General features: G+C 49.4%; 5 protein-coding genes across 5 annotated transcripts; 4 read left to right on the top strand and 1 right to left on the bottom strand.

Annotated features, from left to right (window-relative positions):
* The first annotated feature begins 596 nt into the window (after nucleotides 1-596).
* BC939DRAFT_441985 (uncharacterized protein) lies at nucleotides 597-5,273 on the top strand. The gene is made up of 4 exons (XM_051554320.1): nucleotides 597-1,766; nucleotides 2,503-2,646; nucleotides 2,788-4,708; nucleotides 4,816-5,273. Exons 1-4 carry the CDS (start codon nucleotides 978-980, stop codon nucleotides 4,941-4,943), a joined length of 2,982 nt encoding a protein of 993 aa, XP_051415538.1. The 5' UTR covers nucleotides 597-977; the 3' UTR covers nucleotides 4,944-5,273.
* Nucleotides 5,274-5,713: 440 nt separating this feature from the next.
* BC939DRAFT_500291 (uncharacterized protein) lies at nucleotides 5,714-7,300 on the bottom strand (the record flags this gene model as incomplete). The annotated part of the gene is made up of 4 exons (XM_051560031.1): nucleotides 5,714-5,817; nucleotides 6,036-6,108; nucleotides 6,257-6,299; nucleotides 7,281-7,300. 4 exons carry the CDS (start codon nucleotides 7,298-7,300, stop codon nucleotides 5,714-5,716), a joined length of 240 nt encoding a protein of 79 aa, XP_051415537.1.
* Nucleotides 7,301-8,733: 1,433 nt separating this feature from the next.
* Nucleotides 8,734-9,234, top strand: BC939DRAFT_441970 (uncharacterized protein). Its single transcript, XM_051554319.1, has one exon. It carries the CDS (start codon nucleotides 8,781-8,783, stop codon nucleotides 8,994-8,996), a length of 216 nt encoding a protein of 71 aa, XP_051415536.1. The 5' UTR covers nucleotides 8,734-8,780; the 3' UTR covers nucleotides 8,997-9,234.
* A 2,937-nt stretch (nucleotides 9,235-12,171) lies between these two features.
* On the top strand, nucleotides 12,172-15,922 carry BC939DRAFT_27238 (uncharacterized protein). The gene is made up of 5 exons (XM_051551145.1): nucleotides 12,172-12,546; nucleotides 14,347-14,617; nucleotides 14,711-14,771; nucleotides 14,871-15,723; nucleotides 15,836-15,922. Exons 1-5 carry the CDS (start codon nucleotides 12,321-12,323, stop codon nucleotides 15,838-15,840), a joined length of 1,416 nt encoding a protein of 471 aa, XP_051415535.1. The 5' UTR covers nucleotides 12,172-12,320; the 3' UTR covers nucleotides 15,841-15,922.
* A 1,701-nt stretch (nucleotides 15,923-17,623) lies between these two features.
* BC939DRAFT_500289 (uncharacterized protein) lies at nucleotides 17,624-23,894 on the top strand (the record flags this gene model as incomplete). The annotated part of the gene is made up of 4 exons (XM_051560030.1): nucleotides 17,624-19,001; nucleotides 19,099-19,453; nucleotides 19,534-19,620; nucleotides 19,721-23,894. The coding sequence occupies 4 exons, from the start codon at nucleotides 17,624-17,626 to the stop codon at nucleotides 23,892-23,894; spliced, it is 5,994 nt and encodes a 1,997-aa protein (XP_051415534.1).
* Nucleotides 23,895-24,026: the final 132 nt, after the last annotated feature.

Raw genomic sequence — 24,026 nt, 5'->3', positions numbered from 1 at the left:
GTCCGTGATACCCTGTTTTTTTTTTTTATTTTTTTTTATTGCACGTTCTTCAATTGCTTCTGCTGCTTTGTTTGCTTGGATCGGTTTCTGCTCTGCTCTGTCTGTCTGTCTGTCTGTCTGTCTGTCTGTCTGTCTGTCTGTCTGTCTGTAGTTGCTGCCAAAGTGTGCATGGGCGGTGGATGACAGGTATTGCTCTCTAACTATCTTCCCCCCCCCCTTCAGTTGCCCTGTTCTGCCCTTGCCCTTTGTCGCAAGTCTCGTTTATAATTCCTATTTTCCTATTTTTACGCTTCAAAGGAAAAAAAAACCCTACCTTTTTTTTTTTTTTTTTTTTTTCTCGTTCGTCTTAACCCTCGCTCGTGCGAAACACCCTCAGGATGGAGTCTAGGTAACGTGTATGGAGCATTCCATGTGCCCTGGTTTCTGTTTTTCAGTCGTGGACCTCCCCCCCTCCCTCTCTAAGTGTCTGTATGTCTAACTGTCTAGCTGGCTGGCTGCTCAAGTCAGTCAGTCACACACAGCAGCTGCTGCCTAAAAAAAATAAGAGAAGAGTCATCCACTGAATAACAATAATCAATTGGACCACCACCGACTGAAAAAAAAAAAACTCCTCCCATCAACCTCCTCCTCCTTCCATCGACATCATCCCACTCCTCCTCCGCCTCCGCCTTCTTCTCCATCCTTCTTCTTCCTCTTCCTCTTCTCGCCCGGATTCTCCTTCTCTCCCCTCTGCTCCAGCTGCCTCCTGCTCTCCTCTCTTCGCAGCATACTCGCCTTACCGCCTCGCTAATATACTGCTCCATCTCTTCATCTCGCTCCATCTCTCGCCCCATCTCTCGCCCCATCTCGCTCCATCTCTCCATCTCTCTTCTCTCTTCGACAACAGCACATCCTTCTCCCTTTCTTCTCATCAGACCGCCGAAGCATCCGTTCTTGAGGACCCGATCCCTTACTCTGGCCTGTTCCGCATCCGTCCTATGCCGCTCGCCTCCACCGCAACGCCATCGCCACATCCCTCCCATGAGTCGTTGCGTGGATCCCCTCCCCGTCCCCAAGACGGCCCACCGCCGCCCCGCCCAACAGATATCCTAGCAAGTACCACGGACGAGCTCGCTAAATTCTCAAACGAGTCCCTGCACTCGTACTCCTTCACCACCGGCACACACGACAAAGCCTTTGTCGAGGGCAGGCGGAGCATCTTTTACCGATCCATCGACTTTATGAAGCAAAAGTTCAAGGGATGGCAGGTCCCCATCTCCAATGTCTTTCCTGTATCCGCCCCGACAACCCCGATCGACAACTTCTCCATCGGCGCCTATCCCACCCCAGCGAACTCATCGTCTGCCGCCTCGGCCTTTGCAGGTCGCACCATCGACAGTCAGAAACCAAAGTTCAAACGGACCATGACGGACGTACCCTCCTTTGCGCCAAGGTCTGATCTCAAGCAGATCAAGGAACGTCCGAACCGGCCTCTGTCAATCGCAACGATTTCCACAGCGGGCAACTACGGTTCACTGCACTCGCCCACTCGATTTGTGCCCCAGAACCAGGCCATGATCACGACGGACGAGAATTGGAGCATAGTCATGGCCAACGATGTGTCCTCGCTCGTGTTTGGATATCATGGAAGTGAGCTCTCGACGATGACGATCCTCGATCTGGTCGCGAGTCCATACAAGGAAAAGTTGGAGGCTCTTCTTCATCAGCAGTTACAGGAGGGGTCGCACGAGAGTAAGGATGAGCATGTGCTACTCTGTGGCAAAGTGGTAGGTCGAACCCAACGAACGCGCTTGACACACGGACGCACGTATCTCTGGATCACAACCCAACAATGCACTCTATCTCCCTTTTCCCGTTCGCGTACGCTGCATTTCTCGATTTTTGTTTGTTATCTCTGATTCTCTGTCGTTAGTGTTGTTATTTTTTTTTTCCGCTCCCTTCTCCCCTCGCTCTTCTTTCTCGTGGAAGATGCATCGCATGTTCCCCAATCAATTGACCACAGTTTGCGGTTTCTGTGGTTTTTCTTCCCGGGGGTTTGAGGGAGGGGGGACCCTGGACAGGGAGAGAACCCTGCGATGCTTCTTTGATCGATAAAAGTCATTGGATTTCTATCGTATCGAAATGATGCATTGCCTCAATCCAGCCTGTCTTGTGTTTTCTTTCTTTCTTTCTTTCTTTCTTTCTTTCTCCGGTCCCTTGGAGTTGTCGATGGTTTCCTTGGTCGCCAGGAATGGCGGCATGAATATGAGAGCATATGCAACATGGGTGGAGATCTTTTTATTTTTGAGCTGTGTAGCCCCCCGAGATTCGTGTCGCATTTAACGTTTGTACACCCAGATGTCAGATGATGCACTACAGGGTTGCGTGCTTGCTGCGTTGGTGCAGGCACATGGCCAAGAGCGCTATGGCAGGAGCGGCGAGATGGACATGAATGACTCCTTTAAAGATGACTAACTGTTCTCCTGGATTCCGCTTCCGTTGCGCCGTTTCTTGCCCGCATAGGTCCGTATCCAGAAGCGAAACTCGCACTCTGCCGCTGCGTCTGTATGGCTCAAGCAAAGAAAGGATGCCTCCGGGAAGCTGGTCTACATCTGGGTCTTTGAGGAGATCTCTGAATCCGTTGTCTCTGCGGTCATTTCGAGTTCAGTAGGTTTTTTTTTCTATTTCTTTTCTTTTTTTTCTTTTTGCGCCAGCGCATAGGCCTGTAATTGTCGTTTATAAGATGTTTCTCTACCTCTCTTGCTGACATCACTCTGTCATCTCTGATTTTTCGTGTTCATTTTGAAGGGAGAGATTCTGAATATCGAAGGCGCTATCTTTGACCTTTACGGCTACGACTACATGGAGCTCCTGGGCCGATCCATCACAATGCTGATCCCAGCCCTGGAAAAGCTGCAGTCCGTGGATCCAGAAACATCATTCGCGACATTGGATGTCCACCAGATCAACGGCATAAAGTTTTTCGGATCAAGGACCAAAAACGGAAGCACGTTCCCAATCGTCTGCAAGATTTTAAATCCATCCGAGCATATTGATCCCGAGGCAAATCCGTTCAATCTAGATCAGGATTCCATGGATGGCTACCTGTTGCGCATCATCTCTATGCCAGCCATTGCTGGCGTGATCACCGTCCACGACTCGGGGATGATTCAAAGCGCCAACACCGTCTTTACAAAGTTCCTCTTTGGATACCCTGCAACAGAGCTAAATGAGAAGCGGTCAATCAACGACCTGGTTCCTCAATTTCAACCAATCTTGGAAAAGCTACTGGAAAAGACCGATGCACCACAGGACGGTGACTACATTCATCTGAGCGAGGGCGCCGTTGTTACTGCAACCATCATTCGAAGGACGGCAGCCGAGGTCAGCAAGCCCTCAATCTTGTCACCCGACTTTTTTGTTCAGCCAAAGGCACAGGACGCCAACTCGGTCGGGACATCCGGACCATCCAACATCACCAAGCAGTCATCAGCCTTCAAGCGCAACTTTGGCATGTCGACCATGCTGAAGAAGCCCAACATTACGTTCGTTTCAAACTCTGGGATCGTTGCGCTTCATCGGGATGGGACACCGCTCGATGTCGACATCCAGATACGCATGATTGAATCTCCACAAGGACGCATGTTCGCAGTATGGATCACCTACGATCGCGAGATCAGCTTTACGCGGGAGCCCAACCGAAAACCTGCAGCAGTGGCGCCGATGAAATCGATCTCTTCAGCCATGGAGGACGTCCAACCAACCGGGACCTCGGACGCAAGCAGCGAGCAAGTAGTACCGGACACAAACGACGCGAACAGCTACCAAGCCAGCAATGGACACTTATCACCAAAGACACCCAAGTCAAGCCAGCTTCCGAGTGTGAAGACGGCCCTCAGTCGGCAATTCTCATCCGACTCTACCTCATCGCCATCTTCGTGTGGATCACCTGGCTCACCAGCACCATCAACACCTTCGTCGCGTGTCTCGATCGACATTATGAAGGCTCAGTATTCGGCTGTTACACACCTGCACAGTATTGCGGACTATGATATTCTTGATTCGTTGGGCCAGGGAGCGTATGGTCAGGTCAAGTTGTGTTGCCTCAAGAAAGGATCAACCAAGGTAGTGATGAAGTACATTGTCAAGAGCCGGATCCTCGTCGACTGCTGGACGAATGACCGGGTTCTGGGTATGATCCCGATGGAGGTGTCGATTATGCACACGTTACGGAAGCTGCCGCATCCAAACATTGTGCTGATGATGGACTTTTTCGAGGACGAGGAGTACTATTACGTGGAGATGGCGCTCCATGGATCCGGAATGGATCTGTTTGATTATATCGAGTTGACGCCGTACATGACCGAAGACGAGATCAGGGCGATCTTTCGACAAATCTGTGATGCAGTCTATCACCTGCATTCGAACAAGATTGTGCATCGGGACATCAAGGACGAGAATGTGATTCTGGACCAGAAGGGCAGAATTCAGTTGATCGACTTTGGATCGTCCGCGTACTTGAAGGAGGGTCGGAAGTTTGATACGTTCTGTGGGACGCTCGATTATGCAGCTCCTGAGGTGTTGACGGGCAAGAAGTATGAGGGCCGGAAGCAGGATATTTGGGCGCTCGGTATCCTGTTGTACACGTTGATCTACAAGGAGAATCCGTTCTACAACATTGACGAGATCCTCAGCCGAGATCTACGGGTTCCTTTTGTTCTGTCTGAAGGTACGCAATTTGTGCCTATTTGATCTTTCATGCTTTTTTTTTTTTTTCTTCTTCGCGACTGTCGGTCCTGGAATACTAAACAGATGTTGTGATGATGTGTGAAATAGATTCCATTGGCCTTATTCGCTGGATGCTCACAAGAGACATTGACAAGCGGCCGTTCATTGAGGATGTCCTGGCCCACCCTTGGATGACGACGCCCCCAAAGCCCCAGGAAGTAACGACGGAGGCGTGAATAAGTGAACTTTTTTTCCTTTTTTTTTTTCCTGCTACAAGCAATAATAGCAAAATCATCACCGCTACTACCCCCCCCCCAAAACAACAAAGACGCCCTGCATTAGATTTGACGCACAAGTTTTTTGCCTGCTTCAATGATATACTAGAGCCGCCTGCTTTTTATTCTGATTTCTGATTTCTTTTCTTTTTTTTTTTGTATGTTTTTGTATTGTCCCTTTTTTTTATTTCCTGCTCCTCCTTTTCTTCTCTTTCCTTTTCTTTTCTTGCGTGTAGTTCTAGCGTTGTAAGTGTATATATACTTAACTCACCCTCCCATAATATATCTTCGAAAAAAAAAAAAAAAAGACCGCCTTCAAAACTGTGTACGACAGCATCCTGTTGAGTTGTGTGACTGAAAAGGAGATGGTTTTTATTGGTGGTTATGTTAAGTTATATTACAGTGAAGAGAAAGCGTTCTAAGGATGCAAGAAGGAAAGGGCACAAAAGGAAGATATTGGCTGACTCAATGGTGTACAATGTGGGTGATGAAGAGGAAAAGAATGTGCGGTTGAAAGAGTGCATCCCTGTTCCCGAGCGAGCGTAAAAAAAAAAACACAGAAAAGAAATAAAATAAAATAAGAGCACCAGAGTAACTCCAGTGAGATCCGAGGTGTCCCGCCCGTCGTTGGTACTTTTTTTTTTGTCTTTTTTTTTCTGATGCTCGATTCTTTTTCCTGCTGTACAGAGAGAGTCGTCACTTTGTTTGCAAAAAAAATCTCTGGCTTTCCTTTACTTCTTCTTGGCGAGATTCTCAGACTCCTTGATGATGGTCTCCTTGAAGGCCTTGGCAAAGACCGAAGCCCTGTTGGTGCTCTCGGAGATCATTGGGGTCGCTATTACGTGTCCAGTATAGAACAAAGGCGAGAGAGAGAAGAACAAATATAAAAAAATATAAAAAAGGCTTGTTAGCTGAATCCATCCTGCCGAATCGGAATCAAGTCGGTAATGAGCGACTGCGCTTGATATTGCCATCAAGACCCGAAATCAACTTTCTTTTTTTTCTCTTAAAGAAAAAAAACCCCCCCCTCCTCTCGCAAAAGATAGAAAGTACCTTTCTGAGAGATGCTGCTAACATGGTGATGTGTCTTGGCTGCGAATTCATGGAACTTTGGGCTGCTGAGAAGCTATTTTCCGTTTGTGGGGTAAAAAATGAAAAGGGAAAGGGCTTGATTAGTTTCTCGGCAAGAACATGTTTGTGAGAGCGAGAGATAGGGAGAGGGCTTTGGACTGGCTGGTGAGCAAAGGAGAGAAAGAGAGGGGAGATATGCTTACAGTCTCGGTAACGGCCTTGTTGACCCAGAAGTTGACGAGTTTGCTATTGTCGAGAGAAAAAGAAAGATCCGATCCGGAAGTTGTGTGAGTCACAGGTGATGCCTCAAAAAGAGATCACTGAAGTCTACTGGTGGCGAGAAGCATAAAGCTGAAAGGGAAGTGTTGTTGGGGAGAGCAGAGTGGAAGGGGAGGTGTAGACGGTACCTGAACATGGTGGCGGTGGTGTGTTTGTGTGGGGATCGAGTGAGGGAGAGGAGAAGGAGTGGAGTGGAGGAGTGAAGAAGGAAATCGATTCCGGAAAGAACGATTTTCTCACAGTGAGCGGAGCTGCAAGCATGGGGAAGAAAAAACGTGCCTGGAGGACTGTCTTTTCCGAAATGGTGAAAATTGGATGTGCATCTATAGAATGTGCAGTTGCGGAATGTCTAACGAACATGCAATTGTAAAATGTGCAGTTGTAGAAACTCCAAGAGGTTTTGATTTTGACCTGTTCCGAGATCCAGGCAACTCCCTCGCGTGGTCAAGAACACTCCAAAAACATGCACAGCCCTCTCTCATTTTCGTTCCTTTTTTTCGTCGAAAGTGAGATCGCTAAGGATTCCAGCGATTCTATTGGCTGGAGGGGCATTTTCTGTCAGTCAGAGTACTCTATGTCTAGGCTCGCAGCATTCTGCCCATCCTCCTCCTCCTCCTCCTCATCGCCAGCGCTCCCAGCATCACTAGGATCGCCAGCGCCAGTGCTCCTCAATCTCTCTCACCATGTTGCACCCCATGCTTTCTAAGATTGCAGGTGCGCTGGACCGGGCAGAATGCTGCGAGCCTAGACATAGAGTACTGACAGAAAATGCCCCTCCAGCCAATAGAATCGCTGGAATCCTTAGCGATCTCACTTTCGACGAAAAAAGGAGCGAAAATGAGAGAGGACTATATCAAGAAAAAGCATCCAAGAAGACAGGACAGGAGGAGGGGATGGAAGACTCGCATCCCATTTCTTGTGCGTGTGTATTTTCAGGAACGAAGTTACACACCGTAGCGCTCGCGCATGCGTGACCAAAAGAAACAGGATCCCAGGGACTCTTCTTCTTAATTTTTGGGGTTTGTTTGTTATAAAGAAAGGATCGAAGAAAAAGAAGAGCAACCAAAAAAAAAGAGTGCGATTCGTCCAGCTGGACAGAGAGACTAATTAGAGTGTTCATGAGTCTGAAGTCGCTTCCGCTCCAAAAGAAAGTGGAAATATAGTAATGAATGTCGGACGTGAAATACGAGCAATTACGAGACTATAAAAAAAGACGAAGAATATGCTACAGCCCCTTTCAATTTTCGGAATAGGAACAAAGAGTACTTTCCCTTTCTCAGCAGCAAATATAGCAAACATAGTTGACCGATCGACCGACCGACCAGCCGACCGACTGAATAAACCGACTGGTTGTCTGGTTAGCTGCAGCAATGTTTTTTTTTATTGTACTTTTGACAAAGTATCAAACATCCGTTCCTGTAGACCATTGCGGTCCAATGGATTATATAAATTGGCCAAACAAAAAACCGGGTGTAGAGGATGTTCAGCTGCAGCAAGAACATGAGAGCGGGGAGTGAAGAAGGTGAAGAAACATGTCATATGCAGATTGTACTGCAGCGGCGACGGTTTATTTTTTCAACGGATGTAGAATGGCATGTATGTCATTTCCTGCATGACATGGTAGATGCGACTGAACTGACATGCAACGGAAACACAGACAAAAGTGTACATATGGATTTATATCCATTATAGACTATAAAGCGGCAAGAGGGCTATGGAAGGCCTGGAAATAGTCCTTCAAGCGCAGCAAAACAAACAAACAATGCGCTGCCAGGACATAAAAAAATCCTCGATCCTGTCAATATACAACGTTGTGGATATAATATATTTGGCAATGTTCCTCTGGAGGAAGTAAGGTTAGGACTTTCTAAGATTTCTCTCCATGGTTCATTCCACACGTGCATCTTGTAATAATCGTCTACTGTACATACTTGCTGAGCTTCCATGTCTCTCACTTGCTTGCGCTTATTGACCCTGGAATGGAGCAGGTTTGATTAGAGCACAAACAAAGGAAACTCTCTTTCATTTTGCAGGGAGTCAACCCTAAGAGGAGCGAAGGGAAGCGCAATTTTTTTTTTGACAAGCTTGCTATCCCCAGTTCGTCAATTTGTTCATGCGAGTTCCCCCGCCCCTCACTCCTCGCTTAATATTTTGATCCGCGCCGACTTGGAAACAAATTATAATGCTCTTTTTCTTTTTGTTTGGAACGAGAGCTCCGTGTTGCTGGGTGTGTGAAGATACGTGCGCGCACGAACGCACGAACGCACGCACGCAATCAGCTGTCTTTTAGGGGTTTAAAGCTCGTGGTGTGTCGTACCCTGGTGGGTAAAGAGGCGGAGAGGCAAAAAAGAGAGAGAGGGCGAGATTGATACGGAACCATTCACCGTACCGATGGGTCCTCCCCGCACTAGACGCCGCATTTTAGACTAATATTATTCATTTTTGATTATGCGGAACCCGCTTTCGTCCCTCGGTGTTTTTAGTTCTCTCGGTCCATTCAGGGATTTCATTATTGCATGGGAAATAGTCGTCATCCGGTACTTCCTGGAGTCCTTTAACATGGGTTTAAAAGGAGGTGCTCTCTATTATTTATGTGTGTGTGTTGTATGTGTGTTGTGTATGTGTTTGGTTTGTCAATGGCTGACTTGGGATGGGCCTCCATGAGAACTTTTGCTAAACCGTGAATGGACAACGGCGTTTTGCGATAGTCAAAGCACACGAAGGGGGAGTAGACGAGGGCGTGGCCACCTCAATCGGCACACAATACATAACAGGCGCTTGAGAGCATCCAGAAAACAGGGATACCTGGCAAGCACTACTTCCCTAGACTACCCATGGCTCCCTCTTTGTCCTCTTCCTCTCACTGGATGTCGTCTTTGGTGCATAATAAACAAAATTATCGTCAATTACAGAGATTCAGAAATAAACATCGTTCAGGAAATGTTCCGAGAGGCTGATTTTCAATTCATGCAACGGTTTGTTTGTTTTGCTCTGTGTTTGTGTTGTCTGTCCTGTCTGCCTCTTTGTCGTGCGCTAGTGCTCTGAGGGTACGAATATACAAACATGGAAAATGACATATCGCTCCCAAAGGGGCTCGCAATAGCCGGCAGGTAGGCTTGCAGGTCTGGCAACCGGTGCGTGTGTTTCCCGGATTTTGAGCGCCGTAATAATAATTCATCCGACCATCTCTGGTTCTTTTTTTTTATGGTCCAGAGGTACACTATGGGTAATGTCGTCGCATCTCGCATTGATGGGGACCAAGTGAAACGCCCCTTTGTGCACTCTTTTTCAAAAAAAAAAAAAAAAAAGAAAGAGAAAAAGTTCGCGTGTCCGCTCCTTGGACAAATAAAGAAGGCGCCGGAGAATTTGAGATTACGATCTGTAAATCATTTTTTTTACGCCGATTGAATGATGGCGTAAAGAACGAAAGCAGCAAATTTTCTTTGTTAACAAGAGATGCTGCAGCGGAACATATTTTAGAGTAATGTGCCTGCACACAGAGGACGTCAACTGATAAAAAAAAGAGCAAGGTAAAAAAACCTCCGGTCAATGATGGCCAATAGTCCATTTGATCTCGTTCCTATTCGCCAATAGACGATCGCGTATCCTCTGCGCTTGCTTGGCATTCGCTCGCATCACCATCAGGCGTTGACCCATCTCCATCTTCCTCTTCGTTGTCCAGGGATAGCCAGCTAGCGTGCAACAAAATAAAATAAAAATAAAACAGCAAGAGAACAGGAGCACCCACGCGCAGAGCGAGAAAAATGATGAAAGGAGAGCAAATCAACAATGACAGGTGCCTGTTGCAAACGGCGACCTTCCGGCCGACTAGAAATTGAGAATCCAAGCACGCGTATGAGCATGAGCAAATAGTAACAACAGAAATCAGGAACAGGTGCAGGTGTAAGTTGCTTCCCAAATCTACCCTATCCGCTGCGTTTTTTTTTCTTCTTTCTCTTCGTGGCCTCAACAACGGAGGTCGCTGTCGAATGTAATCGTGCCCTCCCCCCCCCTTTTTTTTTTAGAGAATTCAGGTTATAGAAGGAGTAAAGATAGCATGCTCTCCCCCCCGCTTCTTTGATATTAGTCCCCGGTCCAATTGTATCCATGTAAAAAACGAAAAAGAAACGGCAACACAGTAAACAATCGAAGATCAATCCTTTTTGCCATAGGGGCATCCATGCGATCGAAGAGAGGATAATTTTCCTAACCGATGATCGAACAGACGTGTACCTAATACCGGATTTTCTTTTCCTTCCCCTGACAAAAAATAGTAATCAAAAAATAGGAAAGCCAAAAGTAGACGCGACAGGGTAGCTGTGCAAAGTCAAGTCTGACATTGACTCCTCGTTCGATCGATCACTGAAAAAAAAATCTCCTAGATGGTCTAGCCTAGCCTAGCCTAGCTTAGGAAGGTGCTTGCTTCTATGAAAGTCTGGATACCCACATAATTGTGTCCTTAAAATAAAGAGCAAGGCCTTTCTTCGGGAAATAGATAGTATCCAGGTTATGGTACCGGCATCATATCGGCTTTGCGGAGGATGGATGAGAGGAAATGTACTCGAATAATTTTCTTATTGAAATTTGCTCTATAGATATCGCGTTTTTGCCATTATGCCTCCACTGCAGCCTTCACTGCATGCTGCCGGTCAGGAACCGTATGGGGGAAGGAGGGGGTCTACCAGGGGAGTAACCAAGTGGCGGCAGTGGCAGCGCTCGTGTAGGAAATGGAAAGGGGAGATAGCCTGACGTAGGTGCTCTTCAGTTGCTGTTGAAAAAGGAAGAGGAGCTGTCGGGAGACATGTGGGCACATGGTCGAGCAATGACTGCACGAAATAGAGTGCAAGGGTTCGCTTGTCCAACTCTCTATTCTCCTATTCGCTGGCTGACGGATATGAACCAGGATGGGGTTCGTTGTATATTACTTTTTATTATTAATTTATTCTGCTTAGTTTGTCATATTCTATTCAACTGAGTTGTCTCCAGAATCTACTCCCCCCTCTCACTCCCTCCTCTCTCGCACTCTTTCTTTCACTCTTTCTCTTTTCTCTTTCTTCTTTTCTCTCTCTCTCTCTCTCTTCTTCATCTGCCCATCCCATCCTCCCTCCTCCTTCGCCTTCGTTCTTCCTCCTCCTTCCTTTGTTGGATCAGCCATCCCTTCCGTGGAATAGACCGACATAGGAACGCCCTTGACTACTGCTATAGGCTGGCACTTTTTACTTTCACGCCCCTCCTCCTCTCCTGAGTCGTCCTTCCATCCCGCCACTCAGCTGTCTCCCCACTTTTAACCTCTTACCCACTTCACACCTGCTGCTAAACACCTCTCCAGAGAGCCCTTCCTACCCTATCTCACTTCCCACTTCGTCTTCATCCTCATTCTCATTCTCATTCCCATTCAAGAATCACTCCTTCTACAAGTCACCAGACCTCCTTTCCCACTCTCTTTCGGTCTTTGTTCATCAGGCCAACAAACACCTAATCACAACTCCACTTCTTCAAAAGCCCAAGTAAGCAAGACCACTCCCTTTCTCCGCTCTTCATCCCTCTTTAACACTTCAGCAACAGTAGCGACAGCACCAACTACAGCAACAACAGCAGCAGCAACAGCAACAACACGAACAACACCAACAACAAGGTCGATCTCGCGTGCTGACAACATCCTCTTCCACTTTATAACCAGCAAACTCATTCAACGACAGCAACCTCTCCCCCCTTTTTTTATTGTCCTTTTGGTGCTGCTGGTTGCTGCTGGTCTAATAACTGTCGTCTGTCTCTCTAACCTTTTGTTAATTCTCCGGCACCACTTCCTCCCTTCCCTTCTCTTCCTTTGTCTCCCTTCCCTCTCTGCACCATCAACCCCCTACATACATTTACACCTACAACAACGTCAGCCAAGGCAGGGAAAAGAATACCCAGACTTTCTTTTTACCCGCAAATTCATACCTCTCACTCTCTCTCTTCTGTCTTCAGTCAGCACATACACACCTCATGTCACACTCCTACACGATGGAGTCAGAATCACTCCATCCCGAGTCCGCTCCAATGACTCCCTTACCCGCCCTTGCTCCACCCTCCTCATCCTCGCCACATTCAGCTACCGCAGTGCCGGCCCCAGTGCCGCTGCATCCCCAGCCTGTCCCAAGAGTCAAGTCAACCAAGCCTCATGTACCGAGTGCCTGCATCAACTGCAAAAAAGCACACCTTGCCTGCGACTGTAAGTCTACAACCTGATTCAACACCTTCCCCTTTCCCTCCAGAGCTCTTTCCTCCTGTCCTCCCACTTTCAGAATGTCGTGTCATATCGCATTGTATGTGTCTCTTCTGTCCCCTCCTCGTATCAGAGAGATATCACGCTTCTATTTGGTTGTGTGTCCATGGTGTCCCCACCCCTCGTTTACTCTTTCGCCGGTTCGCTCATCCCGTCACCCCTTAGTCCCTTGGTTCTCGTGCCCTTTTTTCACTCCCCAAATGGAGATCTACGAGTCAATTGACTAGGAATAATGACGAGAAGCGCGTTTGTTCTGATTGGAGATAGTGCACGCGTACCCTAGGCAAAGAGGGGTCCATGGGGGAGAACATGATGTTAAACATCTGTTTGGTGCAATGCGCAATTCTCTATTCGGTGTTCTTCTAAAGCAGAGCATCCACAGATTCCCTATCTCCTTTCCTTCGTGTTACTCGCCCTTTTTCATTAACGTATTAATGTTAATGCTGGCGCCCGTTATTCGGTCTTTTAACGGCGCCCATCGGACATTGGTGGCGATGGTTACATTACTTGCTGCTTTTTTATTTTCCCTCTCTCCTATGACTCCTTGCATATCTCTCGCCCATTCCTTCTATCACCTTTGTGGGTCTTGCTACAAAAGCAAAACGGAACGTCTTTTTTTCTTTCTCTTTTTCTCCTTCGCGCTAGTCAGCATCCGTTGTGTATGTGCTCCCTTTTTTTTTTTTTTTTTTTATATGATGGCAATTATGATAGCCCTTTTGTTGATCTGATGCAGATTTGAATGTTCAAGGGCTCAATATGCAAGTAGTCGCCCTGGCAATTGTCAGGTATTGAGTTGCACCACAAAGGAGAAGTTGTGAACAAAGCAGCACTTCAATCATCTTTGTGTCCACAGCTCACTGCCCTTTTCCAGCTTTCTGGCATTGGTCCCTGGTCCCTGTGATGCTCGTTTCTTTCCATATTCTCATTTGTTTTATTTTGCACCACATTCCGATGCAACAGAAATGACGGGCCAACCAGAGAGGGTGCGAGAGCATTTCACACATTTCTATTGTGTCCAGAACTATTTTTTTTTCTATTCTTCACTTTCATTCTCACGCTGGTTCACAAACATAACCACAACAATATTGGGCTATTTGCAACAACAACAACAACAACAACACCAATGATAACAACCACAATAACAGCAATAAAAAAGTGGGCAAAGTTCTCTGCGACAAAAACAGCTTGTTGGGGGAGGAACGGTTCCTTTAGTTAACATGGACAAGTTTATAAATTTGCAAAGAGAGAGAGAGAGAGATGGTGGGGGCCGTTGGACAAATAAGGAGCAATGTTGCCATCCTGCGCCATTTCGTACGTGCTCTTTTTTTTTTTTTTTTTTTTTTTTTTTTTTTTTTTGTACACGCGCATATCTATGAGTATTTGCTTTTCTTTTACACCAAATCCCCGCATCGGTGATGGCGTTGGTTCAGTATCTATTCACGGGGGTATCTACAGGGCAATTGCGGAGGAAAAGAAAAGACCCCTCTCTCCACACACAAGTGCACGTTGCGCACGCACAATGCATGGGGGAGGGGAGCAGCACTAAATTGTGGAAATATTATCCACGCGATATGATCGATCAAGGAGCGTGTTCCTATTGGGCCATCATATCACATTGGCCTCTGCGCCTTTATGCATCCAAATACAAACTCATACAAACGCCCCTCACGCACCCAACCACCAAACACCAAAGCACCATCATCCATACCGACATTGACACCACTGCCTCCTCTTCTTCTCGCGTAGTGTCAAGACCCTGCAAGAGGTGCATCTCCGTAGGGAAGGACGACACTTGTCGCGATGTTGAGCATAAAAAGAGGGGTCGTCCAAAGCTCGTCGACAAGCTCGTTGCAGTAGATGGCGTCTGGAGCACAGCGGCCAAGGATGGCTCCGTAGCCGCCTCCAAAGCTGTTTCTTCTACTACTACCGCCGCCGCATTAGCCAAGACGCGTGTCAAGGGCAAGTACACAAAGTCCACTAACTACAAGATGCCAAGAAAGACTACCAATGGTGCAAAGTAAGCTTCCACTACTGGTGGTTCTCGCTATCGCCTCGTAACTAGTTTATTTCCATGTATTATTCATCTAACCAACAGTGGCTACTCTCATAGGGCACCGACTGAGGCATTTGCCGTGCCGCAAACGAACACGCCTTCTAGAGATATTGTCTTGGTAAGAGCTGGAGCCATTGTGGTTTATTAAATTTACACACAAAAAAACATCGTACTCACCTATCGTCTCCTTTCTTCGTCTTCATAATTCCGTTGTTAGGATGCACCACAGGGCCGGCCATCATCATACCCATCACACCATGAGCAGGAGCGGCCGTCGTCCTCTATGTCCTACCGCACACATCCTCCCTCAGCACAGTCTTACCAAGGTCGTCCCCTCTCCATGCACTCGGAGCCACCGTTGCCTGGCGATCATCAGGATCCCTTCTACTACCCATCCCCCACTAGCCAGATCAAACGACCACAGGAGTTGTATTCCGGACCAAGCAGCACTCCTCTCGCGACAGTCTTTCTCACCATGGGCCTGATCTGTGCCAGAGTCTCGGACGAGTCCCAGGTGCTGTGGGGCTATCATCCTCATGACATCAGTAACAAGCCGCTCTACTCGATCATTGCCAACGAGGACCAAAGCAAGATGAGGAACCTCATGGGATTGATCAGGGATGCCGTCTTTTCAGCAGCCTCTCCAAACGGACAGCATCTCTCTCACTTCCCATTTTTGGAGTCCACCTCAGCAGTATTCTACCAGAACCGACCAGACATCATGTCTTCTAGTGCGCCAGGGTCGAACGAATATACGGACGTGATTCGAGTGTGCCGTGCCGATGGAGGCTCAGAGTTATTCAGCGTGAGGATGTATGTCGGTGGCGGACTAGGAACGGACCTTGTTCGTGGTCTCAACATCGAGCACGCATACGTTGTCTGTATCATGGCTCACCACGCGCCTCCAGTGATGAATGACCACCCTCGAAACAACCAGCGGCTTTCCCTGGACGACTCACGGACGGCTTCACACAACAACGCCCATGGCTCGAACCTTGCTGAATCTCAATACAATACCATGAGGCAGCCATTATCCCAACCGCAGCTCTCGCCATTGGAGTCCCGTAATGGTAACGAATCGAGCAAGAAGATTTCGTTGCCTCCTATCTTCACAGATGCCCGCTCTACAAATTCGCCTTCGCTGTCTTCATCCTCTGTCTCCTCTCCATTGAGCGCGAACAGCTTGAATGGCCGACCATCTGTCATGTTCGGTTCGTCCGCGCCCAGTGGATCTATGTCTAGCTCATCCTCATCTTCATACACTGTGTCGCTGTCGAAGCCCAGTTCACATTCGTCTTCATTGCCTTCCATGCGAACTGGTCCTCTTCACACTGCACGGTGGCTATACGACTCAGAGCCCTTTGGCGGTCCAGGACCTACTCATTCGCCCAACCACCGTCTCCCAACAATATTTTCGGACCCCTTCAGATCCATTTCTGCACCTATGGGAGGTTTCGGTGTCGCCAAATACTTGGGTGGCCAGCGAGAATCTATTCCATCCTTCAATAACATTCGTCGCCATCAGCTTCCTTTGCCCTCGTCTTCGACACTGCAGGCCTCACAAGGACTTTACTTGGATCCTGCAAGCCGGAACCCAAAAACACTGCAGCGGGACCTCTCCTCGTCGTCCTTTGGCGCCTCGTTTGCATCACGCTCTCCACCTTCATCTATGAAGCGACCCCTGGCAGACATGGCAGACAGTCAGGATCGGAACAGAGACATTGACAATCGTCACCAGGATCACCATCAGCACCAGGTTTCGCGATCATCAATGACATCTGATACGATGTCATCGTCTGCGTCGTCATCTTCCCGACCATCCTACCAGTCGAGCATCAAGCTAGACTTGCAGGCGATGCCACCAGATCATCCCACTATCGATCCTTCATCTGCAGGTGTCTGTCCAATTGTGCATGGATCCCAGCAGCGAGACCGTGTCCGACAGGCCCAATTGCAGGTGAACCAGCTTACCAGAGAAGTCGATATGAAAGAGAGTCATAGTCATAGTGTTGCCCAGGAAAGGGGGCCTTGCCGCTGGGCCAAGATGACTGACGAGTGGAGGGATTGCAGGGACGATGGGCCTCCAGGCCACGATTGTTTCGGTTCTGAATCCATCTCGGATTCTCACGAGCATAGGCGCGAGCACTTGAGCGAACAGGAGCGTGGAGCAGACGCGCAGGCAGCGAAGGACTATTTTGACCACGAGGGATCAGTATCTACGCACCGCCATCCCCTTAGTTCAGGCGCACCACGGTACTCAGGCGATAACAATATCAGGCATTTTAGTACTCAGGGTGAGGACAGGAGCCATGCTAGTCACCAAGCCGCTGTCAACCCCTTTAGCACTGGACCTAGTTCTCCTACGGAGGCGTACGGCCACCACAGATGCGGGAGCACATTACGCCGAACAAGCAGCGTGGGGCGGTCTCCATTCATTAACCGAGGCAAAGGGCCAGTCGTCTGTCTGAGCGGGGCTTGTGGCAGCGTCTGCCGGTGCTCTGGCGAGGATGAGGAGACGCGGGCGGAGAAGGCGATGGACGCTGCCCGCAAGCGGATGAGCGTTCACTCTTTATTGTGCTAAGTGGCGGCCAAGGCGTTAGGCATTGTCCGCTCATAACACCCTTTTCTATCTCATATTTTTTCAAATTGTTCACTATCGCCATATTGCTGTTGTTCCTTTATTGTTTTCTTTTTGTACACACTATATAGCTCCCTCTCTTAATATTCACCCGCCCACCATTCATCACAGTGTATCTTTTTATCCAGAGCGCGAGTCGCTTTCTTTCTATTGTCGAAGCAACACAATAAAAATACGCATTCATCCCATGAAACTTGATATTTAGTTTATCGGTTTGTGAAATCGAATATATGTTTAAGCAGTCCTTGGACGCGCTGAATGAGGTCGCCTTTCCTCTTGCTTGACATCAACACGGCAGCCAAACAAAAAAACAAGAAAAGGACAGAAGAGATATGCCAGTAGAATCCAAGAAAGACGATGCCTCCACATTCACGCTCGTCTGTGGCCATCTCTCCAGCCGCATCTGCCTGAATCCAGACCCACGACAAGCTTACCAGGAGGATTTGAACAGCCAGCAGCACCATCTCGGCCGCCGCGCCAACAAGGACGCCATTAACAAGGAGAGGGCCCACGACATACAAGAACACACTCATGACACGACAAGGGATATGGAGGTCGATGACACCTCGGACCAAAAAGAGAATACTCGCGGCAAAGCGAACACGCCCAGCCAAGCAACGCCACCCAGGAGCAAAGCAGGACGATTTGGACTCGGATCTGTACAGCGTCAGACTCTATACAATCAAGGATCTATCCTCGCCACGGACCTGTCAATTATCGGCTTTATGAAGCTGGATGCCGTCCAGTCTCCACCAGTGCTGTCCCGTCATTGGATCACGATGGATCGCCCCCAAGAGCAGGATGCAGTTCCAAAGGCTGGTGTCAAGGAGGAGCCCTCAAGCGAAAAGGATGGTCCATCCGCACCAACTGATTCCAAGGCACCTATGGATGAAGATTCATTAGCTGCCGTATTGTTTCCTCCAGCTCAGACTCAGTCAACGCAACCACCTGGTGGTCAGTTCCAACAACGACAACATCCTCAATTCCATACCAACTTTCCCAGCCATCCTCCAGGAATGATGCATCTACCTCATATGCCAAAAGTCCCTCCAACGCTCTCAAAGCCTTCTCTATTCTATCAGGACAACAACATGCCGAACATGCCTCAGGATCAGCAGAGTCACTCTTCGCCGGCAGCACCACAGCCGTCGCCCAAGTTTCCAGGAGGGAAAAAGAACACAAAGGAAGCGGACTCAAGGGTCCACGATAGCGTTCCACAGCAGCATCTCTTCACAACCCTTCATAAAGCCCTGGACCAGCAAGCCATGGTCGCCATTGTCGCGTTACAGTATCCCGACAAATCCTGCACGAGGCTACGTAAATGGAAGCGAGCACAGGAGGAGGCGCCGCAGAGAACTCAGAAGGCGGCTTCCTCGGGAGTCTCGACTGCCAACCTATTGTCTAAACGGCTGTCGTACTCGCAAGGATCGTCACCAAATCTTTCCTCGGGTATTACACCAGATCTCAGTACCTCAGGGAATAGCTTCAGTGCTTCGTTTGGTTCATTATCAGGATCGATGATGGGCTCTGCATTGACGGCATCGGCCTTGGCAGGAGGTGTGTCGAAGGATGATGTCGGCTCTGCGATAGCCATGGCTTCCCTTCCGACGATTATCGACGATCGGAAATGGATTGGTCTTTTGATGGTGGCGTCTCATTTCCTGGCCAGCCCATTCCATTCAGTTCCAGTGTATTTGAGCAAGACTCAAGGTAAGTAGCCTCCTTTACAAGGATCCCTTGAAATACCATGTTTGTGCTGAGCATCAATGCGATTTATTAATCTTTTTGATGAACCTCACAACAATAGAATATACCGATCATCCAGAGCAATTCGTGCTGCTCATCATGCCAAAGTGCACAATCACAACAAACGCGCCTTGGATTCCGGATTTAAATCAGGACAGACCACAGTTCCCCTCAAGAGTCCCAGCGCTGGAGACGCAGTTTCTGCCTCAGCAGACGACAAAGGGCGACAAGGACAGCTCTGGTTCGGATCTTTCACGGATAAAACGCAGCTCTCAAGAACTCATGGCATGCAGAGGATTAGAGCAATTTACGACTGTCAAGTTGGCTCTGAAGGAGATTTGGACGGACCTAAAGCTTCTTCAGGCTTCAAAAACGAAAACATATGATGAGAAACTTGAACGAAGGATCAAACACAAGTAGGTGAGCTCTTGTAATGTGCGTTAAAATGAGCTCGATTATGTGGTAGTGCTGTCGACTGACATTGTCCATGATCCAGCTTTGTTAACCTGGGCATATTGAAGGACATGTATGGTTACAAAGATGGAGTTCTGCGTGCAACAGCAATGCTCAACAAGGCACTTAGGTAACAGCTCTTGATAATTGAACCCAGAGGAGTATTGGGTCGAGTCGGCATAAGTTTAGGATGGTGGTCTAATGCATGTTTCTATTTTCCACTGACATAGCAAAATCGACAGCTCCATGGAGACGCATAGAAGACTATTGACATGTATCAACCACCTGCTATCAGCAGGTAGCAACGACAAGGCCATGCATGACATGATGACAGAAGACCTCAGTCGAGACTACCACAATGAGCCTGGAGGTTTGGTTCCAATAGGACAAGACACATCATTAGCTTCAGTGTCGACGATTGTGAAGCCTACGTCAGAGAAGAGGGTGGAGAAGACTAGCATTAAACCGCTGGAGCTCAGTGGAAGGGCCCATCGAATCAAGTCAGAGGCTATTACCCCTGTTGAGGGTACACCTCCAGTTGCTAAAACTCCGCGCCAGAGTGAAAGCCGCGATAACGACGGTCGTGGTCACCAGGACGATGAAGACGAGGGCGTAGACGAAAATTTGGGCGGAGGTAGCGTTCTGATCAGGGGCGCTGTTAAGCAAGGCCGAGTTCAGGTTGTTCTTGAAAAACAGCACGAGGCGACAGAGAAACGTCTGGCAGAACTATCGATTGAACAGGAAGGCAAGTTGAAGCGGTCTCTCGAGAGTACGCCTGTACCACAACGTATCCCATCTCCATTGACTCCACTGCAAAAACAACAACAGCAACAACAGCAACAACAGCAACAACAGAAGCAACAAGAGCAGGATCTTGATGCTGAGGCGGAGGATATTGAGCAGGATACAGTTATGGAGCAATCTTCCGTATCACAGAGTCGTCGACAGCTCGTACGTCCGCCTACCGAGCCCCCAGCAGTACCTGCATCCTCTGAGCAGCTGCAACAGCAGAGACGCGCTCCCCAAGGAGATTCAGATGAAATGCGGCTGAAGAGTACTGGTTTGGCGCCACAAAAGCGGAGACGAGAACTTCAGGATGATGTTAGCGACGATGCGTCTTCTGTCGAGGGTGTGCCGATCCATTCGTCGACTACTGCCAAGGCGAGTATGGACAGTGGCGCAGATAGAGCAGCTTTCCCGTCGGGTGCTTCGAACATGCAGGGACATGGTGAAGAACCGGCAGCTGCAGTAGCGTCTGCCTCTGTTCCTGGGCAGAAGAAGACGGGAGCCAAGAAAGCGAAGCGGGTCAAGGCGGAACCATTAGAGGAAGCGGTTGTTGTTCAGGAGACAGTTCAGGAACTGAGTCTTGGTCAGCTTCGTGCGGAGGAACGCGCGACACAGGAGGTAAAGGTGCTGCAAAGGGAGAGCGGCGAGGGTTTTGTGCCAGGAAAAGCGGATCAGGATCAGCGGCAGCAGTGGCCGACCCAGCAAGGTGAGCAGATGCAGCAGGTGCAGCAACAATATCAGGAGCCGCCGCCACAGCAGCAGCCACCACAGCAGCCGAAGGCCAAAGCAAGCAAAAAGCAACCGAGAATTGTGGGGCCAGTGCAGGTGCAGCAATACCAGCCGGAACAACTGCCACTGCAGCAACCACCCCATCAACAGCAACTCTCTCAACAGCCACTTGTTCAGCAGCAGCAGCAGCAGCAGTACCCTCCTCAACAGCAGGCCCCACAACACCAACCTCCCCAGCAGCAGGCTCTCCAACAACAGCCTCCCCAGCAGCTCCAAGTACAGAATGAGCAGCGATCGTTGCCAGCGCCTACATTTGTTAATCAGCACCAAAGGACCCCGTCTGGTACGCCGCAGTGGCTCGCAGCAAACTCGACACCGAATGTTCTTTCGGGCATCAAAATTCCTGGACGTAGCAAGAAGGCCTCTGCGACACAACAACAGCCTCAGCACCCAGGACAGCAGATGTCCCAACCGGGACAGCAGATATCCCAACCAGCACAGCAGCAGCAGCAGCAGCAGCAACATCAACATATACAGCATCCGCAGGACCTTCAACGCCAGCAGCCTATGCCTACACAACCCCAGATGCCACAGCAGTTGCGACAAGGGCTTGCTGCTGTTGAGGAGGAGCTGATGGCGGGCCGATCTCCTGCCTCTACCGCTGGTATACACTCTCAGCCGCAACTACATCCCGGGTACTACGCAGAGCACGGCAATCGCGGTCCAGAGATATACCACCATCAACCGGCCGTGGAACCAATCGATCCAAGAGAACGTGGTCGTGACATGGCGCCCGGCTACCCAGCTCACTTATCTGGAATGCCTGATCCCTCGGCACATCCTTCCAGGACCCACACTCCTCCTCAGCACCATCGAACCGCGTCCCTCACCGCTGCTCCTATGTCTGCCCACGGATCCCCGCGTGAGGAACCATACCCAGGTCAAGGCAGCCCAGAAGGATATTACGTCCCATCCATATCCCGTCACCAGAGACAGCCATCGACCGGTATGCAGCCTGGCGCGGCAACACTAGTATCAGAGAAGCAACATCATCGTGCTGAGAGCAAGATTGAACTGCAGCAACGCCAGCAAATGGAATACGAGTACCATCAAAAACAGCGATACCTTCAGCAACAGCGTATGCAGCAGGAACAGAATCCCCATCAACAACAGGAATACGCCGAGCAGATGCGCCAACAGCGCGAGCCGCAGGCAGTGGAGCGTCAGCAGCAGGAGTGGGGACACGGAATGGAGCCTGGACCACAATATGTTGCGCAGAGTTCTAGAGATCCTAGTCGATACGGCGGTCCACCACCATCTATACAAGAGCCTGTCACTCAATCCAGGATGTCTCAATACCAGCATCAAGCTCCACCTCAGCAACAGCCTCAGTTCTATCAAGTACAAGAGCACGGTGTGATACCTGGACGCTCGCCGAACCATGAACCGATATATAGCGCGGAGCCGGTCGCTCCAGTAAGAAGAAGAGCCAAGGTCCAAAGCAATCCAGTGATGGTTAAGGATCAGCCGGAAGAGATGCTGTCGCAACGCTACCATCCTGAATACGATCAGTATGCGCATCAAGCACAGCAGCAACAGCGGCACCAGCAACAACAGCAAGAGCGGCGGGAGCACGAGCGACGGGAGCAGGTCCGCCAGCACGCTGTCCATTCTTCACAATATCCTCCGCAGCATCAGCAACAACAACACATGGCTACCCCACCTTATCCTCCTTCAACCCAAGCGTCCGTTCCGGTTGGTCGTCGTTCGGCTACACATTCTCGTAATAGCTCTTTGAATGGTCCACAAGGCGCGGCAATGATGATGAGCCCAGTGTCTAACCCACCGCCAGTAGCCATGGATCAGCTCGCAGCAGTCAGGGATCACTCAATGAGGGTCGGTAGCCCAGGTCTCTCTGCTCATGGTTATCCTCATGCAGCACCGGTCCATAGCAGAAGCCGAGGTTCCTCCCCCTCGCTCGGTGGATACATCAGTCCTTCATCCCATGGCCCCATGCCGATCCCTGTGCCTGTGGTCCCCGTCGGACAGCGACAAGGAACGCATTCTCGAAACTCGTCCATCACGTACGAGTTGGCGCCGCCTAGAGGGCAAATTATGGATCCTTATATGAATCGTCCAGGGCCAGGGCCAGGGCCCGCACTAGCAGGTAGCGCTTATTCTTCGCAGCCACCACCTCACGGTGCACCTCAGACACAGCCGCAGCAGCACCATTCCCGTGGAAGCATCGATTATGTACCGGCAATGCAACCACAGCAACAGGGACGCCATCCTCAAGAGATACATCCTGGTTATGGTCATTCTGCCTCGCGGTCGCAGGATATGTCGATGTCGAGTGTTCAGCAGCCTCCATCAAGATCGCATAATAGGTCGCCATCAGAGGCGTATTCTCAACAGACCCCTGTTCAGGCACCATCTTCATCTCAGAATCAACAGCAGCATCATTACGCGCAGCAGCAGCCTTATTCATCGTCGTCGTCACATAGGCATGGAGTTCCCCAAGGTCATCAGGGTGAACATCCCAGGATGTCACAGTCTCGAAGCGAGCAGCAGTGGTACCAGGGGCAGCAAGACCAGCAGCAGCAGCAGCAGCAGCACCATGCGCAGTATCACCCTGGACAGCAACAGCAGCAGCATCCATCTTATCAACAAGGAGCATATCCACAGCACCCTACTCAGCCCTATCATCCATCGCAAGGCGGTCAGCCAGGGTATCATTCATCGAGCAGCCAGCATGGTTCCAATCAACAGGGTCAAGGACAGGGACAGGGACAAGGACAAGGACAAGGGCAAGCACAAGGACAGGGACAGGGCGGTCAAAATTCTGGAAGTGCTAGCAGTCGAATCTCTCTTAGTTCGCTGTTGAACTAGTAGATGCAATATATATGATGTATTTTATGCTGTGCGTTAGCAATGCACTATCCACCAATTGAAAAGAGTCCCCCTGACGTGGACGCTCATTTTGGCATTCAATCGATGAAAAGACTTAAGGGCCTTCTAACC

Source organism: Gamsiella multidivaricata (genome assembly GCF_025024155.1).
Source record: "Gamsiella multidivaricata strain RSA 2152 chromosome Unknown BC939scaffold_11, whole genome shotgun sequence".
Lineage (NCBI taxonomy): Eukaryota > Fungi > Mortierellomycota > Mortierellomycetes > Mortierellales > Mortierellaceae > Gamsiella > Gamsiella multidivaricata.
Note: the sequence above shows the minus strand (reverse complement) of the source record. Positions and strands in the feature narration are given on the sequence as shown.

Bases quoted from the DNA above. Each gene is read 5' to 3' on its own strand.
- BC939DRAFT_27238 (XM_051551145.1), top strand. From the start codon at position 12,321: ATGTCACACTCCTACACGATGGAGTCAGAATCACTCCATCCCGAGTCC. The intron at 14,618-14,710 runs GTAAGCTTCCAC...CTACTCTCATAG, and splicing joins AAGACTACCAATGGTGCAAA to GGCACCGACTGAGGCATTTG. The intron at 14,772-14,870 runs GTAAGAGCTGGA...TTCCGTTGTTAG, and splicing joins CTTCTAGAGATATTGTCTTG to GATGCACCACAGGGCCGGCC.
- BC939DRAFT_441970 (XM_051554319.1), top strand. From the start codon at position 8,781: ATGCGGAACCCGCTTTCGTCCCTCGGTGTTTTTAGTTCTCTCGGTCCA.
- BC939DRAFT_441985 (XM_051554320.1), top strand. From the start codon at position 978: ATGCCGCTCGCCTCCACCGCAACGCCATCGCCACATCCCTCCCATGAG. The intron at 2,647-2,787 runs GTAGGTTTTTTT...TTCATTTTGAAG, and splicing joins CTGCGGTCATTTCGAGTTCA to GGAGAGATTCTGAATATCGA. The intron at 4,709-4,815 runs GTACGCAATTTG...TGTGTGAAATAG, and splicing joins TCCTTTTGTTCTGTCTGAAG to ATTCCATTGGCCTTATTCGC.